Below are 17,205 nucleotides of genomic sequence, written 5' to 3' on the forward strand. Positions count from 1 at the left end.
GGTGTCAAATTCCAAACATCTGCTTTCCAACATTCTCCCTGTAGATAGAATGATGTATGATACACTTAAAAATCTTGCAGGGGGGGTAGAAGGCGTGTGAAGTGTTCTAACCACAATAATAATAATGATAAACCTTAGATTGTCTTATTTTTCGCTTTTCACTCCTTCCCCTGTGCGATTACACATTCTCGTCCTCGCCCTGTGACTGACAGTGTGCCCTGCAGGTGTCCCCCCCACCCCCACCCCCTCCCCAGGAGGCTCGGCCGCCGAAGAGTGAGCGGAGGGACATCTGCTTCAGCCACACAGAGGGGTAGAGTGGTTGGGCCGAGCCCCTGACTCCCCCTGCTCAGCCACCAGAAGGTGCGTCCCGGGCCACACCAGGCACTGTGGCGAGCCAGCAGGAAGACGCAGAGAACACGGCCAGAGCCCAGGCACACGGCAGCCACGCGTCACAGGGGCAAGCGGTCCGTGCTCGCTGTTTGAAGCCACCGGGCCGCGGGGGCTGTTTGCCAAGAAGCACAAAAGCGAATTAGTACATACGGTACATGGTGGCTTTCTAAATAAAATTTGGAAAAGTATCTGTTTGTGGTTCCATCCTGGAATTCAGGGTGACAAGCATGCCTGGGGATCCGTCACGCGCCGGTCTGGGGCAGGTCCATAAGGACGATGTGTCAATTCCCACATACTCAGACCTCCAAGTGCAGGGACGCGGGGTGGGGGGTGGGGGCGTGGAGGGGTGGAGGATGGAGTGTTTGCAAATCAGCAGGCACAGTGCAGAGTACGGAGATAGAGGTCGATGTGAAATCATCCGAGAGCCCAGAGGAGAGGGTAGCTAACTCGATGAAAGCCCTACATCATAGCGGTAATAGCTACAGTGGGATTTTAGTGCCACCAGGGAAAGTGCCACGTAAAAGCTGTCAACCCTCTCCATTCTAGAAGCGGAAACCCTGTCTTTATCCCGAGGAGAACACTTGAGTGGGCGGTTTGAGTCAAGCAGACGTCAGGGAAGATCATCATTCCCAGGGATGGGTGTCTTAAGACTTCTGGTGGAGATGGGGGCTTGGCAGAGCCCCTCCTCCCCCCTGCTGTCATCCGCGATGCGCGACGCTCAAAGCAGCTGGCCCTTGCCGCCTCCTGGGAGTGAGCCACCCGGACCCCCTCCTTCCACTTTGCCTTTTTCTCATTATCCGGGTTTCCCTAACAAATGGAAGATTTGCCAGGGCTTCAGGGAAGCTTCAGGGAAGATTAGCCAGCAGCACAAAGGCCACCAGAGGTCACCAAGAAGCAGCTTGTCGTGAGGGAAGAGGCATCCGGGCTGGTGAGCGGACCTCCCGTGAATTGGGGGGAGGGCTGGCCCTGGGTACGGTGAGTGATTGCGGTCGGCGAACTCTTTGGACATGGTCACTTCGGCACTATGTTTGGAACTTGACCCAGGGGCGTCTCACATCCTCGAGCCCTCCTTGCTGCCTCACTGCCCCGTGTCCCACCTCGGCTCTCCAGTCCCCTCCTCACCTGCCCGGCTGGCCGGCTGCCCGGGGGATGCCCCACCCAGAAAGGAGGTGCTGGCCCCCCATTCCTTGCACGATTCTCTCAGACCCCCACACACCCTTGGCTTTGAGGACAGGAGCCCCCCTCTCACCTCCCCACCAATCCCACCCTTTTCTACAAGCCTTTCCTGCCCAGATGTGTCTCCTCATAGGACTGGGGTGGGAGGAGTTGACACGACAACTGGGGGCACAGTTGCGAGCCCCCGAGGGAGACGGGTAACCCGGGCGTCAGTGGTTTCCTTAGAACTGGAGGGTACGTAACACCTCCCTGCCCTCAGCCTCAGGCTGCAACCGCCTGTTCTAGGGCAACAGGAAAAGTCCTACATGATGTCCTGTTTTGCGTAGACCTCAACACAGAGGTTCAGGTGTCATCCGATCCGCCAAAGTCACCCTGGGCCTCTCACAGCCCTTAATCGGTGCATTGCTCTGCATTCGCCGCTCCCCCCCCCCCCCGCCCCCGCCATCCCGGGAAGGGCCTGGACCACAGAGACGTTAGGCTAGAGAGGACAGCGTGATGACCCCCAGCCCCACTCACCGCGTCGTGTGTCTGAGGCAGAAGGTGAAGCGGTGCTGGGAGTCACGGGCCATTGCTAAGGCATCGTTGCTAAGGCACACAGGTGACAAAATGTCAGTAAGGAGGGATTCTTCCTGTTTCTTTGAGGACCACGGGGATTCTCTGGATTTCTTGGGGAAGGTGGCTTTGGGGACACTGGGAGTGTCTTCCTTGGTGGGAGTCACAGAGCACTGACAACAGACACTGGAAACGGGCTGTTATAGTGCGGACCGATGGAAGGAGCCGGAATGTCTGATAGCAAGGCTCTAGCAAGTCTGGTTATGGCATTCCGTCGAACAAGAGAAGCCAGACGTGACAGAGGGTAGCGTCTACGATTCCACTTATATGGACTTAAAGGAGAGGCACATGAGGATCCCCGGTGACAGAAGTCAGAGTGGCCCTTACCTCTGGGCACGGCGCAAGGTGACCTTCTGGGGCGATGGGACAATTCCCTATCACCTCGATCGGCGAGGGGGAAGGTGGTTATGTGGGCGTGTGCATATCGAAACTTCCCCAAGCTGTGCACCTAGGATCGGTACACTTTGCTGCATCTAAATTATACTGCCATAAAAACAAACGAGTAATTAATAAATAAATAAATCCACCATAAAAATAACAATGGAAGAGTCACATAGAGGGAGCGTTTTTTTTTAATAACCCGATGAAAGGCCTATACTGTGATCTCTAGCAAAAAAAGAAAAAAGAAAAGAAGAGAAGAGAAAGAAAGAAAACAGAGAGAGAAGCATGTACAACTGGTATATGTGTGGGAAAATGAACCAAAAGGTATACGTGGGAAAAAGTCTGGATTGAGACACATCCCGTGTTTAAAAGGATTGTGTTGAGGGGCACCTGGGTGGCTCAGTTAGCTAACCATCTGGCTTTGAGTCAGGTCAGGATCTCAGGGTTCGTGAGTTCAAGCCCCGCGTGGGGCTCTGTGATGACATCTCAGAGCCTGGAGCCTGCTTTGGATTCTGTGGCCCCCTCTCTCTCTGCCACCTCTCCACGTGACCTCTGTCTGTGTCAAAAATGAACATTAAAAAAAAAAAAAAAGGACTGTTTTGAGATCGTAAGCCTATGTCTGATTTTTTCCCTTACTTTCCGTTGTTCTGTATTCCCTAACTTCATACATTAGACAGACTGAAATGTTCCCTTGGTTCTACACTGCAGAAGTGCCCAGGGGTCCTCACTTGCTTGTGACTCCCTGGGATGAACTCCATCCTGAGAGATGGCCAGAATCCACCCCTGGACCCAGAAACCCGAGAGGCATAAACAAGACACCTACTAAGCTGTGCCTCCCTGTCTCAGCCCATATATGCATCATCACCCCGCTTCCCCTCCAGTGCGTGTTGTCCAAACCGGCATGGCCACACGGTCATCTAGAGTACCGAAGGGGGAAGCTGCCTTCGGAACCCCCGGGGATCGGGGATCGAGGGCATCACTTGACAGATGAGGAAGTGGAAGGGCAGAGGGGAATCTCTTGCTAAAGGCAGCGCAGTCTGGGACTCCAAACCTGCTCCACACTGCCCCCTGGGGGCAAGCCTGCCGTCACATCCTCAGCCGCCCTGACGCTGGACACGGGGAACACAGGGCAAAGCCCCAGCCCTGGTGGTGAAAACGAAAGCCAGCCACGGGCACATGCAGAAATGTAACATCGTTCGGCAGCATCTGAGAGCTCCACGCATCCACACAGCACCAGCGAAGACAAAGCTGGTCTCAGAAGACCCAAAACTATGCTCCCCGTTTTCTGCGAAATTGTATATCCATTCATATGCTACCCATTTTGTGAACCCACATTTTTGCAAAGTATACAGCACACGTAAGTAGCCCACAGAGGGCTGATATCTGGGAAACACTCTGCCCTTGTTATATCCTTTGATCTTGACCACAGACCTATCGAATAGATTTGTGTGTTGGGTTGGTTGGTGTGTGTGTGTGTGTGTGTGTGTGCGTGTGTTGCCCCGTGTTTAAGGATACGAAAACCAAGGCTTGGAGGAGTTTCAGAAACTTGTTCAGAGGCAAGTAGTTAAAGGCTGATGCCGGGACGTAACCCTGGAGCAGGTCTGCAGGGTCCAGGTCCTACGCGTTCCCTCTTGAGTTACGCGCACGGGATGAACTCGGAGATTTTGTTCCCGATTTGCTCTCCCGGTTATGATGACCAGTGCTGGGCTCTGTTGTAACACAAGCGTACGCCCTGGATGGGTGGTTGGTTGCTGCTGGGCTATTTCTGTAGCTTTTCTGCCTTCCCCCAGCCATCATTTCCTCCTGTTCTCCAACTGCCAGTCATTAACTTCTCTCTTTCAGCTTCCAGTTTGCTGATACTACCCTCCTCTAGGCAAGGACCCCAGGGAACCAATTTTGCTAACCGTTTACAAAATAAACTCTCCCTAGGAAAGGATCACGGAATGAGTAGCTAGGGGGTTGATGTTTATCGAGTGTATATTATGTGCCAAATTCTGGATGCGGGTGCCTCATGAGCCCCTCCCCACAAACCCATGAGGCAACCCATTATTCAGCCCATCCCACAGAAGAGAAAGCTGAGGGTTGGGCCGGGCTTCAAGCTCAGGCAGGCTGGCAGCGGAGGCCACCTGCTTAGCCCTGCATTATGCTGCGCCCCCCAGGTTTGGGGTCTCCTCCGCCTTTTCTCAGACCACACAAGCCAACGCTTCTGATTCTGTCGTGGACAAAAACGGAAGACCCCAGAGGGCGCTCTTGAGGCTCAGGCTGGCTCCCCCTCGGTGTTTTCAGCTCTGCCATCAACAGTTGAGGTTTTTAGGTAAGTAACCAACCACCAAGAAAGCTCCATGTGCCTACAGGTGGTATTGTCCTAGAATCCTGAACCTGACCCTATTCTTTGGTCAGTTCCTGCTCACTTTATGTGGGAAATTTCTCATCACTACAGATAGACTTTGTTTGGAGAGAGGATCTCTGCTGCCTGTGTATCTGGCACGGTGCAGGCGCTCACGAACACCAGCCGGTTTGGAGGGCTGCAAAATAGCGACCGGGTAGAGGAAATTCGTAACGACGTGCCCCACGATATATCCGACCCCAAGGAAGATGGGCAATGTGTTTTGCTCACATGACAGCCTACAGTTAAAGCTCTTTAGGGGCACCTGGGTGGCTCAGTCGGTTAAGCGTCCGACTTCAGCTCAGGTCATGATCTCACAGTTCATGAGTTCAAGCCCCGCGCCAGGCTCTGAGGGTCTCTCTGACCCTCCCCGCTTGTGCTCTGACCAATTGTTTTTGTCTGCAGAGAAAAATAGTACTGGGGCCTGAGGTATGGGTGTGGGCTGGGCTGGGCGCAGGGGATGGGGGGGACAGTGGCTAAAGGGGACCATGGGCTTCACGTGAAGCATCCCCTATCAATTTCAAGTTGGTTTCCGTGGCTTTCATTGCAGGCAAGTCTTAAGAGAATCAGAATCTCAACTATTCAGCCTCACCATTGATAAGCCCTGTGGTCTTATACAAATAAATCATTGGCCTCTGAAGCAGCAATTTCTTTGGGCAGAAAGAGGAGGTTTGACCCGATAAATGTGAATGTTTTTCTAGCGCTAATATCCCTCAGTCCTTCTATTTTCTAACAGACTCTGTGTAGTTGCATGAGCAGAAAACAAAAGAAAATAGTGTCGTCAGGGAAGCCCACAAATAAACTTTCAGGCCAGAAATCTAGTCTCTGACCTATTTTAAGTTCAATTAAAAAGAAAAGGAAAGAAGAAGAAGAACTGTTTGATTTTTTTTTTTTTTTTGGCCCTGAAATGTACTTATTCATTAAAACTCCGCCTTCCCCTTTCAGTAGAAACCATGCATTTCCTACTTTTATGCTGCCTATATGTTTGATTTGCACAACTCAGCTAGCCAGAGCAGCTGAGACATCCGTTCCCCTACAAGAACCCTCCTGGTAAGTCATCCCTCAGCCACTCTGTCTGTTAGTTAGCTCGGCTTCTGTGATGAGTAAAAAGCTTTACAGGAAACCCTAGAAGACTGGACACACACCAGATGCTCATAGAGCTATCTTAAAACATAATCTTCGAGAGGAGAAAAGAGTTAGAATTTAGAATCAGTTTCAGACTGTGATAACATCAAAGATACAAAACATGATTGTGAATGAAAGATTGTTGTAAAGGGAGCAATATTTGAAAGAAAGAAAGAAAGAAAGAAAGAAAGAAAGAAAGAAAGAAAGAAAAAGGAAGGAAGGAAAAAGAAAGAAAAGAAGGAAGGAAGGAAGGAAGAAACTTCACCTTTCAAAAGAAATCTTTTCAGACAGATGATTCTTGGCCAAAATCTTGGCAGAATGATCTTCTGGTAAGAACTGAAACTGACCAAGGAGGATGCCCTGTGAATGTATGTCCAAGACGAGTTGTATCTAAGTCCAGTTTTTCGTTTGTTTGTTTTTCTCAGAAAAGAGGGAAGGGTAAAAATTGTCCGAGTTCATATTGGACTACAAATATCGAATAAACTTTCCCTTTACTATACCAGCTCTACAGCGCATTTCGTGTCCTTTAATGTATGGTTCTTGCTCTGGCTCAGAATTTAAGGTGAAATTTTCTGTATGTGTCTCCTTGCTACCTAACCCGAGGGATAGGAAGCATGAAACCCATGAGGATTTGTTAAAGAAACTTCTACCAGGAAGTGGAACCGAAATAGACCAGGCTAGCCAGCGGGTCATGGAGGGGCTGAGCAAACGCAGAATATGCATGGTGGCACCTGAGATGTTTTCTACCTGGATTGCTTGGGTATGTGCGGGAGCTCTTAATCATAGCAATTCGGGAACTGTAAACATGAACTTGAGACTACACGTGAGAATGGCAGCCTGGACTTTATAGCTGGCTACTGGCTGCTATGACCCTCTCAGGGGACTTGGGCAGCGGCCCGTTTCATCCGGACCGCATCGAGGTGCCAGGCTGACAATACCACACTCCACTTCCCTCACCAAGAAGCGAGAGACTAGGTAGCTGCTGGATGAGAGTGCAGGCTGCCTGCCTTCAAAATCAGCTGCTTTCTAGCTCTGTGTGGTTGGGCAAGTTACTCATCCTCTCTGTGCCTTGAGTTCTAATCTGCAAAATGGGGACGATAACAGGACCTGACTCATAGGGTGACCGTGAGGATTAATTGAATGAATGGGTGTGAAGTTGTTGGCCCACAGGGTGCCCTTGGGAACCGTCCATGGTTAGCAACACACACTCCGGGGGACGCTCTGTATAAGCTCACCCCAGGGAAGGCAGCTGCAGCAGAGACAGTAAGACAGTGTTAGACAGCGCCTGAGTCAGTTTCTTGACGTTGTTAAGCTTCATTCGTCCCACGTGGCTACAGAGCGCCAGGTTTTATTGGGTCAGATGATGCTTTTCTGAACCGCCCCCCCCAAGAGTCACGGTCTCTGTCCAGTGAGCAGAGGTGATAGCGATCCTTCCTTTTCCTGAAAAAGTTCTTTCTTTTTCCTTTCCTTTCCTTTCTTTCTTTCTTTCTTTCTTTCTTTCTTTCTTTCTTTCTTTCGGCCAAACAAGGGAGCTCCGTTAAATGTAGAAACCTATGTACCAATGTTGAAAAGCCTGTTCGTGGATAAGATGGTTTGCACCCATGGCGGACCACCACCAAGTACATTCTGGGGTATCATAGACGATCACTTTTTCTTTATTCACAGCGTCGAGCAAAATGGATTACCAAGCAACGAGCCCCTACTATGACATTGAATATGAGCTGTCGGAGCCCTGCCAGAAAACCGACGTGAGGCAAATCGCAGCCAGGCTCCTGCCTCCGCTCTACTCACTCGTGTTCATTTCCGGCTTCGTGGGCAACCTGCTGGTCGTCCTCATCCTGATCAACTGCAAAAAGCTGACGGGCATGACTGACGTCTACCTGCTCAACCTGGCCATCTCCGACCTGCTCTTCCTTTTCACCCTCCCCTTCTGGGCCCACTATGCCGCCAACGGGTGGGTCTTCGGGGATGTGATGTGTAAGACGGTCACCGGGCTCTATCACGTCGGTTACTTTGGCGGAAACTTCTTCATCATCCTCCTGACCGTCGATAGGTACCTGGCTATCGTCCACGCTGTGTTCGCTTTAAAGGCCAGGACGGTCACCTTTGGGGCGGTGACAAGCGCGGTCACCTGGACGGTGGCCGTGGTCGCCTCTCTGCCGGGGTGTATCTTCAGCAGATCCCAAAAAGAGGGTTCTCGTTTTACGTGCAGCCCTCATTTTCCATCCAATCAGTATCATTTCTGGAAGAACTTCCAGACACTGAAGATGACCATCTTGGGCCTGGTCCTGCCCCTGCTCGTCATGATCATCTGCTACTCCGCCATCCTCAGGACCCTGTTCCGGTGTCGGAACGAGAAGAAGAAGCACAGGGCCGTGAAGCTCATTTTCGTGATCATGATCGGTTACTTTCTTTTCTGGGCCCCCAACAACATCGTCCTCCTGCTGAGCACCTTCCCGGAATCCTTTGGCCTCAATAACTGCAGTAGCTCCAACAGACTGGACCAAGCCATGCAGGTGACGGAGACCCTGGGAATGACGCACTGTTGCATCAACCCCATCATCTACGCCTTCATCGGGGAGAAGTTCAGAAGCTACCTCTTGGTGTTTTTCCAAAAGCACATCGCCAGGCGCTTCTGCAAACATTGTCCTGTCTTCCGGGGAAAGGCCCCCGACAGAGTGAGCTCCGTTTACACCCGATCCACCGGAGAGCAGGAAATCTCTGTCGGCTTGTGACCTGGACCAGGTGTTTGTACACAGCCTAGGGGCGGGAGTGGCCCTTTTAAAAGGGAAGTTACTGTCATAGAGGGCCTAAGAGTCATCCGTGCACTTGGCATCTATCCCACCTTTTAAGCCCGTCACGTCTGGAAAGCTGAATCAATATATGTTGATGACATAGCAAACCCCCTCACCTCCCCTCCACACACAACAACTTATTGGCAAACTCTTCCTTTGCTGCAAAAATTTCGTTATAAAAAAAAAAAAATCCCGAGAACTGCTAATTCTTGAGTTTGGTGACCCAAACAGGAATAACAAAACCAATCAAGATGCATATTGTACGGTTTCTGATCTGCTCGAGGTAACAGGTGCAGGTTGTAAGTGCGCTGAAAGCAGGTGCTTGTGGGTGATCTGTTAAGAAACGAGCTCTTCCAAGAGCGATCTCCCCTCCAGGGTGTGGTTGGTAAGTTCCACAGGCGATCAGGACCGGGTGAGAGCTGCGAAGGCTTCTTCAGGGAGAAGGGGAGAGGGGAGGAAGGTTAGCTCGAGGCCTGCAGGCCCCGCACATGCGCGGGGCGGCTCTGCGGTGGGGGGTTGACACTGGCTGGGGAAAGGCAAGGCGAGCCCGGACCATAGGGAGCATGCACAGCACCGCTTGTCAAAGCCAGAGCAGAGCCGGGGGATCCCCGGCCACTGTCGCCGAAAGCTCGTTGCGCGGCCGAACAATGGCCTAGAAAGGTGAGCCTTTAGGTCGGGTGAGGCGAGGAGGCTTTCCATGTAGGTCCAGGCACCAGGGATGGTGACACCCTCGCAGCACGCAGGGTGAGAGTCAACAGAACTTGGGGTGGATTGGGGTTGGAGGTGAGGGGCCGTGGGGAGGCAGAGGGAACCTCTAGGCTTCACGCACGAGGACTGGAGATGCCCTTAAGGAAACCTCAGGCATGGAAAGGGGCCAAGGCTTGCATCGAAACCAGGAGGGGCCGGTGGAAGAGGAAGCCTCTGGTTTTGCCAGCTTGAACACAGCCTTCCGTAGACAGAACCTGGGCTCCCTAGCGGTGGCCGCTCCTGCCTTTGGAGTTGTCCTTCCCAACCCAGCTCCAACCAGGGGGCGTCTCCAGGGGGCTTGGAAACACTAGGTTTAGGAAATGCGGGGAGTCTGAGGCCTGGGAACACGTTTACGTCAGCTATGACATCCAGGGGCCGACTGTGTAGTTAATGAACATCCAGGACTTTTATAAGCATTAAGCAAAGAAGCCCCAGAGGGGAGGAGGGAAGCCGGGATGACTAAGTTTCTGCCCGCCCAGGACACACCACTGCCTCCCTAAGCGTTGTCTTCCGGAGTTAACTCGCAGTGGGCAGAGGGGAGAAGGGACAGATTCATTTGGAAACAGGCCGCCTCCAGCTGACTCAGCTCCGAGAAGCACCATTTTACGGAACTCGGTGTTTCAGGCTGAGTGTGGTGGCTTGAGACTCTCCTTCCAGACGCCTTCTCCCGACACACCCCCGAACACTAAGGGATCTTTTCCTCTCAAAGAGAGGGTCATGATTTTGTGTTTGGCCGTTGCTCCTTGTACTTTTTTGTGCCTGCCCGAGATGGTTCGGAACCCGGGAGGAGCTAAGACCGTTTGGGAGAGATTAGGGGAGGCGACATCAACGCAGTGAGACCCCCTCACAGGATGAAGGTATCTGAATAGTAAGAGGTGCTACTGATGTTTCTCAGCTCTGAAATATGACCTTGAGAGCGCGGGTGTCGACGGGGAGCAACCAGAAGTGCTCTCGAGGTCGTTTCAAGGGCACAAGTATCCTATGACCTAGCCTCTGGGTCAACTCAAAGGCACTCTGATATCTTTGGGTGTAGTATACGTATCATGTATGATGTGATACGGCTCATGTATATAGAAAGTTACAAATCGCTTGGAAGAAAACCCTTGCCCAGTAAAAAAATCGCCCTGTAAAATAACTGACTTGATTCCTATTCTTTCCGTCAAGCGCACATTTAGAGAATAGCGTTCAAAACTGCGAAAGCCGGGCGCCTGGGTGGCTCCGTCGGTTAAGTGTCCAACTTCGGCTCAGGTCATGATCTCGCAGTTCGTGGGTTTGAGCCCCACACCGGGCTCTGTGCTGGCAGCTCAAAGCCTGGAGCCTGCTTCCGGATTCTGTGTCTCCTTCTCTCTCTCTCTGCCCTTCCCCCACTCCTGCTCAGTCTCTCTCTCAAAATTCAATAAACATTTTTAAAAATTTAAAAAACAGGGGCGCCTGGGTGGCGCAGTCGGTTGAGCGTCCAACTTCAGCCAGGTCACGATCTCGCGGTCCGTGAGTTCGAGCCCCGCGTCGGGCTCTGGGCTGACGGCTCGGAGCCTGGAGCCTGTTTCCGATTCTGTGTCTCCCTCTCTCTCTGCCCCTCCCCTGTTCATGCTCTGTCTCTCTCTGTCCCAAAAATAAATAAAAAACGTTGAAAAAAAAAATTTAAAAAACAAACAAACAAACAAACAAAGCAAAACAAAACCGGGAAAGGATTTTGTTAAGTCACTGTTTTGGAAAACTCCGTACGTACACGCACAGAGAGCTATACTCCTCTTGAAATATTTTTTAAAAGTTGCCCCCCTTCCTGGGTCAAATTGCCAGAATACTTTGTCTGAAGATGCTGCCTTTAAGGGTGGCATTTCTGAGCAACAGACACTGAAAACTTTCCAGTTTCTAATCTAATTCTACTACTGGAGCAAAAGAATTGACACATTTAAAAAAGAAAAAAAGAAAATCGATGTATGTGTAAGCCCACGCCAGTTGTCTATGTTTGAAAATGAGGAAGGCCTAGTGGCTCCTGGGTGGCTCAGTCGGTTAAGTATCTGACCCTTGATTTTGGCTCAGGTCATGATCTCGTGGTTCATGGGTTCAAGCCCTGAGTCGGGTCCTGTGCTGATGGTGTGGAGCCTGCTGGGGATTCTCTCTTTCTCTCTCTCTCTTCTCTCTCTCTGCCCCTCCCCTGCTCACATGTGCACATGTGCATGCTCTCTCTCTCTCTCTCTTAAAATAACTAAACTCAAAAAAAAAAAATTACAACAAGAAAATGAAGAAGACATACGATGTCACAATCTGGTCCTTGCTCTGTAATCCCAAACTGCAGACACATGACACGCGAGGACCTGGCTGCTATAAAGGTCGCTTTTCTTTCATTTCAAATCCCTTCTAAAAACTTGCCTGTAATTGCAGTGGTGACCATGGATTTGTCCTTGACGTTTGGCTTTCTGTGCACGTGTCTCTTATCCCTAGAGAGAACAGGTGCTCCGGGAAGAGGCGACTGGTCCAGGTGGCATTTACAGCCTGGGGCAGGCTGGTCTTGAGACCAGGTAGGTCACGGTCCCACTTGGACATCCGGGGAATGAGCAGACGGCAAGGGCAGCTGGAGCCAGTTTTAGGACAGCTTTTCCTTAACAACCGGAAAGACTGCCTTCCACCTCCTTCAACAGGAGGCATGACCCAAGGAAGGGAGGGAGGGGACTGAGTCGGAGTAGAGGAAGGGTCCGGGGCACAGTTCCATCCACCCCACGCCCCTCACTTCGTGGGCCCTCCTGGGCCCACCCCTCCTCTGCCCCAGTCCTTAGATTGACAAACAGGCTTGAACTCATCGTGACGTTCAGGTTCTGACTCCACTCATCACATCCTGGGTGAAGACACCTGCTCCCCGGCCCAGGGGCGTCTGTCATGGAGGGAGTTATGTATGGGCCACGGATAAAGTCCAAGTAAAGTGAACGCCCAGAGCGAGGAGGGAAAATGTGCAAATTCAGACATTAGGATTCCGTTCACACGTGCATCCCGAGGTTCCAAATACCTCCAGCTAAAAGGCTACCAGTCTCGCCACTGTTGTGATTAAATCAGGTCACTGCTTTCCTATCCAAGGGAAGGACAGACTCCTCAACAGGAACATCGGAGTCTCATTGTTGACTTTCTGATGAAGGCACAGGAGATGTGGAGATGTGAGCAAGGGGCGTGGCCGTGAACTACCTGACTGCTCTCCTTCATAGCTTGTTCACACCCCCCTGCTTAACCTGAGGGCGTGGAGAGCTCCCACACCCTGAGATGCTGCCGCTCCCGGGAGGAAACAGAGTTCTTTTGCTTTTAAGTAAAACTCACTATGAAAGTCTTGCTTGGTATTTTCCTGAAACACAGTCAAACTTGAATATTTCTGTAGATAGATGTTGCGACGGTGCCATATTTTCTTTTCTTTTCTTTTTCTTTTTAGATAGAGAGACAGCGAGAGTGAGCACATATGGGGAGGGGCAGAGGGAGAGAGGATCTTAAGCAGGCTCTATGCCCAGTGCAGAGCTCAACGCTGGGGCTTGATCCCACGACCCTGGGATCATGACTTGAGCTGAAATCATGAGTCGGACGCTCAACTGACTTGAGCCAGCCGGGCGCGCCGTGCCTTAGGTTTTTTTCTACAAGCGTTTTTTCCAAGGCTTACTTATTTTTGGCTTCATATTGTCACTACTTTAATTTGATAAGTTCTGTGGCATTGTGGTTCTGTCATGTTTCAGGAACTTGGTTGAGTTTCTTTTTCTTACGATGGTAACTCGTGTTTTAAACGCTTGAAAGTCTTTTCAAATGAACCAACGGAAAGGCCTTCCAGGCCATTGAGAATCTTGGGCTATACTGCCTCCCTGTGGTCACCTTGGTATCCAACAAGGGCGTCCCGCAGCCAGCCTTGACTCGGGTGGTTATACATTCGGCTGGTTCATGTTGGTCTCTGCTGCTACCATTCCTGTTGTGGACGAGAGGTGGTTCCACAGCAGCTCAGGGTAGATAATGCTCGACTCACTGACCAGGAAAAGGAGCGCCAGTGGAGGACACAAGTCGATGCCTGCGGTGAACTGAAGGTCCCAGCTCTCTCGGGCCAAACTCTGCGGATCCCTGAACCCACAGCCTTGCCACAAAGTCACAAACTGTTTTGTGACAAAGCGTTTTTCGCCATCCAATGCCACGAGCCCGTCTCGCGTGACTCCCATGTGTATCCAGCAATGGCTGCGGGTACCTAGTATTCGAAGCGATCCAATACGGTTGCGGTGTGGGTGGATTTCTTCTTTATTCACACTTCCCTTTCTCTATTACTGTGTTCCCCTCACTTCGATTCCTCTTAATGGTATCGCATCATCTGAAAACAGGAAGGTTGCTGAGGACCAGTCAGCCCGACCCCTCACTTTATGGAAGAAGAGCGGAGCCCGCCCCCAGTGCCAGACGCACTGACACAATAGGTGTGTGACATAACAGGCCTGGCCTCAGTTTTCACAGGCTCCCCCCATTGCACCTGCCAGCCAGCGATGCGCCATTGAGGAGAGCAGGTGGGAGCCGTTCTAACTCCCCTGACAGCGGGCACCCACGTCGATGAGGGAGAGCGGGATCCGGAATTCGTGGGGACCGTGCTTACGGCCGCTGGCTTAATCTTAGCTGCTCCTTGGAGTTACCTGGGGGAGTTGGACAAATAGTGATACCCAGCCCCACCCGCAGCACTCCGATTTGATGGGTCTGCAGGAGCTCGGAGTTCTAGGAAGCTCTAAGCGCAGCCAACTTCGGAAACCACTGCTTACAGCCCATCAAACCGAGCCTGCTGGATGCGGGCTGCTGTCTGAGGAAGAATCCTGCCGGCCTAGAAGTGGGTGGCACACAGGCCAGGAAGGGTCCGGATTCGACTCCTCGATCGTCCCAGCAGAACATTAACTGCGTCTTCCCACAAGCTGGTCTTTAAAGCATATGCATCTAGCTTTAGTTGGCAACGTAAAATATCTAAACGTATATCTGCTTTCGGATTATGTTTTAACCCGTCCCTTCCGAGTGAAGAGTAAATAAAGATGGGGTGTCTGTTGCCCACGCGGAGCTTGGTGGCTTCAAATTCAAGACAGAAGAAGTCTCTCGGGTAGAAAAGGTCTGTTTGCGATGTGTTACAAATGAATATTGGTATTGTTTATGTTGGCAAAAGAGTTCTCTCCCCACCCCTCCCCACCCCATTTCCTTGTCCCTCCGGGAGCCATCCCTTCAACTGCGTCCAGTAAAGCATTATCCCTGAAGACCTGGAAAACTCTGGAAGTCTGTGTGAGCCCTGGGTAAGGCGACGATAATCCTGCAGAGAAAGCAACAAGTCAGCCTCAAAACAGCAACGGCCTGTATTCACCCTAGAATTCCTGTGCTTTGGTTTATTTCCACTCGCTAATATTCCTCAAAAACCCCTTTTAAGAAAATTGTGATTTTTTTTAAATATTTATTTCTATTTGGAAGAGCATCAGCGGGGGAGGGGCAGAGAGAGGGGGCCAGAGGATCCAAAACGGGCTCCGCGCTGACAGTCTGACAGCAGTGAGACTTGCGTGGGGGCTCGAACTCACACACCACGAGATCATGACTTGAGCCAAACTCAGACACTCAACCGACTGAGCCACCCAGCTGCCCCAGACAATTATGATTTTTTTTCCAACAGATCATCAAATCGGGACTCTCTGTTGATTGATTATCTCACTCCTTCCAAAGGGTGGAAAGTGGAGCCTGGTGGACAAAAGAGTGGGGAGTTCAAAGTCAGACTGATTTGAGGTCCAGCCTTGAGGCTGTAGGAGCTTGGGGAGGTGACTCAGAGTCCCTCTGTGGACCTCAGAGTCCTTTCCTGTCATTCTGGATACTATTCACGTCTATTAACATCTGAAAGTTATGTCGGTATATAGTATCTAGACCAGCCCTGACCAGAAGGACGCTCTGTAACGACGGAGATGACTCCAGACTGGTGCAAAACGTGCCTAATGTGACTGCGGGACTGGATTTTTCCTTTCATTTCATTTTAAAACATTCAATGCATCTATGAACGGACAAGGCTAAGTCTGGCATACAGTAAGTATCCAAGAAGCATCTTGGACTCTGGGATCAGGGATTCCTAGGCAAGTTGTAATGCTTCTAGCCTCCGTTTCCTCATCTGTGATATGGGGCCGATAACAATACCTACTACCTCATACGTTGGTACGGAGGATTTAATGAGAAATCGCACATTGGTTTAAGGCAGTGCCTGGCACGCGGAAGTTCTTGGAACCGTTAGCTACTTTCCTAATAGTGGCTATTTCTTCTTCAAATTGGCATTGCACTCCCCGAAAGAAGGCTCCTCAGCGTGGTGGGCAACCCAGCTCACTTTCTGCAGCGGAATGCAACCCCCCGCGGACCCGAGGGGGCTCTCGGGCATGAACTCAAACACCGTGGATTTACGGCAATGGATGGAAAGGGTCTCCCAACTTGGTGGCGTCGTGTTCAATACGTCCGAACTTGTGTAGTGCGTTTGGAAAGGCTTTGGGTGGGGGTGGGGGGTGGGGGGGATTAACCTGAGAACGTAATTCTGGCCGGATGTCGGCCCTGCAGCTCTAAGCAAACTGGGAAATGAGGGAGGCAGGCCAACTCCCCACCCCCTCCCTCTGGGATTCCGACAGAGGCAGCAAGGTGGGAACACAGTTCTCATGTGCATTGACTGTGGGCAGCCCATTCATTCATTCATTCATTCAGTGAACATTCGTGGAGGGCCTGTGCAAGACACGGGGCATGGGGTAAGGGAGCTTGCCCATGGGGTAAGTGGAGGCACTGTGTGGTTGAGTGAGAGCTGCATAGAAGCACCGTAGGTAGAGGCTACGAGAAGGCACAACTATGCCAGCGAAAAGAGGCAAAACGGGGCAAGGCACCATCCAGGTGCCTAAAACGGCACAGCCTTGTGAGTGAGACAGACAGACGGACAGTCAGCGCGTCCTCTGACCATTCCGTAAAGAAAGCCTGGCTACAATTGTCTCTCGGTTCCGTGCCTCCTTAAATAGCTTACGCTGAACAGAATGTTCTTGTCTCTGATTGTCCCGGCACCCGCTGCCCTTTGGGGGGGGGGGTCATCGAGGGGTGGGGAGAGGACCTGTCTACACACCGAGACACCAGCCTCCTTGGGTTCCTGGGGCTGGTTTTGTAGTTTCCCTGTCTCCGCGTTTGCTTTCAGTTTGTTTGTACCACAGGAAATAAGTGGAACGTCTCCTTCCCACCTCTGCTTCTGCCTGCTAGGTCGTCTGCCCTGGAGGCAATAATTACCAGTCTCTTATCTTTTGGGAGGTACTTCCTGCGCATCTAACCAAAATCACATCTATCCCCTTATCTCCTGTGTTTCCACAAATCACAAATGCTCGTAGTATTCTTTACCGCACCTTGGCTTTTTCCACTTTACGATCTTGGGCAGACTTCTTAAGCGCTCCGTGCCTCATTTTGCCCGTCTGTGGAATGGGGATAATGATACCAACCTCACTGATTGTTCCAAGGAGGAGATGAGTTAATAGGCTAATTGGCACATGACAACCACCCAGTGAATTTTGGCTATTAGTATATCTTATGGTTTGCCAGGCAGATTTTATTTTCATGCAAGTGAACTTA

General features: G+C 51.2%; 1 protein-coding gene across 3 annotated transcripts; it reads left to right on the top strand.

Annotated features, from left to right (window-relative positions):
* Positions 1 to 4,272: 4,272 nt before the first annotated feature.
* LOC102950303 (C-C chemokine receptor type 5) lies at positions 4,273 to 9,061 on the top strand. 3 transcript variants are annotated; one of them, XM_015540451.2, is made up of 2 exons: positions 4,273 to 4,873; positions 7,736 to 9,061. In XM_015540451.2, the coding sequence occupies exon 2, from the start codon at positions 7,747 to 7,749 to the stop codon at positions 8,803 to 8,805; it is 1,059 nt and encodes a 352-aa protein (XP_015395937.1). In that variant the 5' UTR covers positions 4,273 to 4,873; positions 7,736 to 7,746; the 3' UTR covers positions 8,806 to 9,061. The 3 variants fall into 3 exon arrangements, with proteins under 3 accessions (XP_015395937.1, XP_007088477.1, XP_042834701.1); XM_007088415.2 differs by lacking the exon at positions 4,273 to 4,873 and adding an exon at positions 5,942 to 5,995; XM_042978767.1 differs by lacking the exon at positions 4,273 to 4,873 and adding an exon at positions 6,011 to 6,830.
* Positions 9,062 to 17,205: the final 8,144 nt, after the last annotated feature.

Source organism: Panthera tigris, chromosome A2 (assembly GCF_018350195.1).
Source record: "Panthera tigris isolate Pti1 chromosome A2, P.tigris_Pti1_mat1.1, whole genome shotgun sequence".
NCBI lineage: Eukaryota > Metazoa > Chordata > Mammalia > Carnivora > Felidae > Panthera > Panthera tigris.

Excerpts from the sequence above, each read along its gene's own strand:
- LOC102950303 (XM_015540451.2), top strand. The coding sequence starts at position 7,747 with ATGGATTACCAAGCAACGAGCCCCTACTATGACATTGAATATGAGCTG.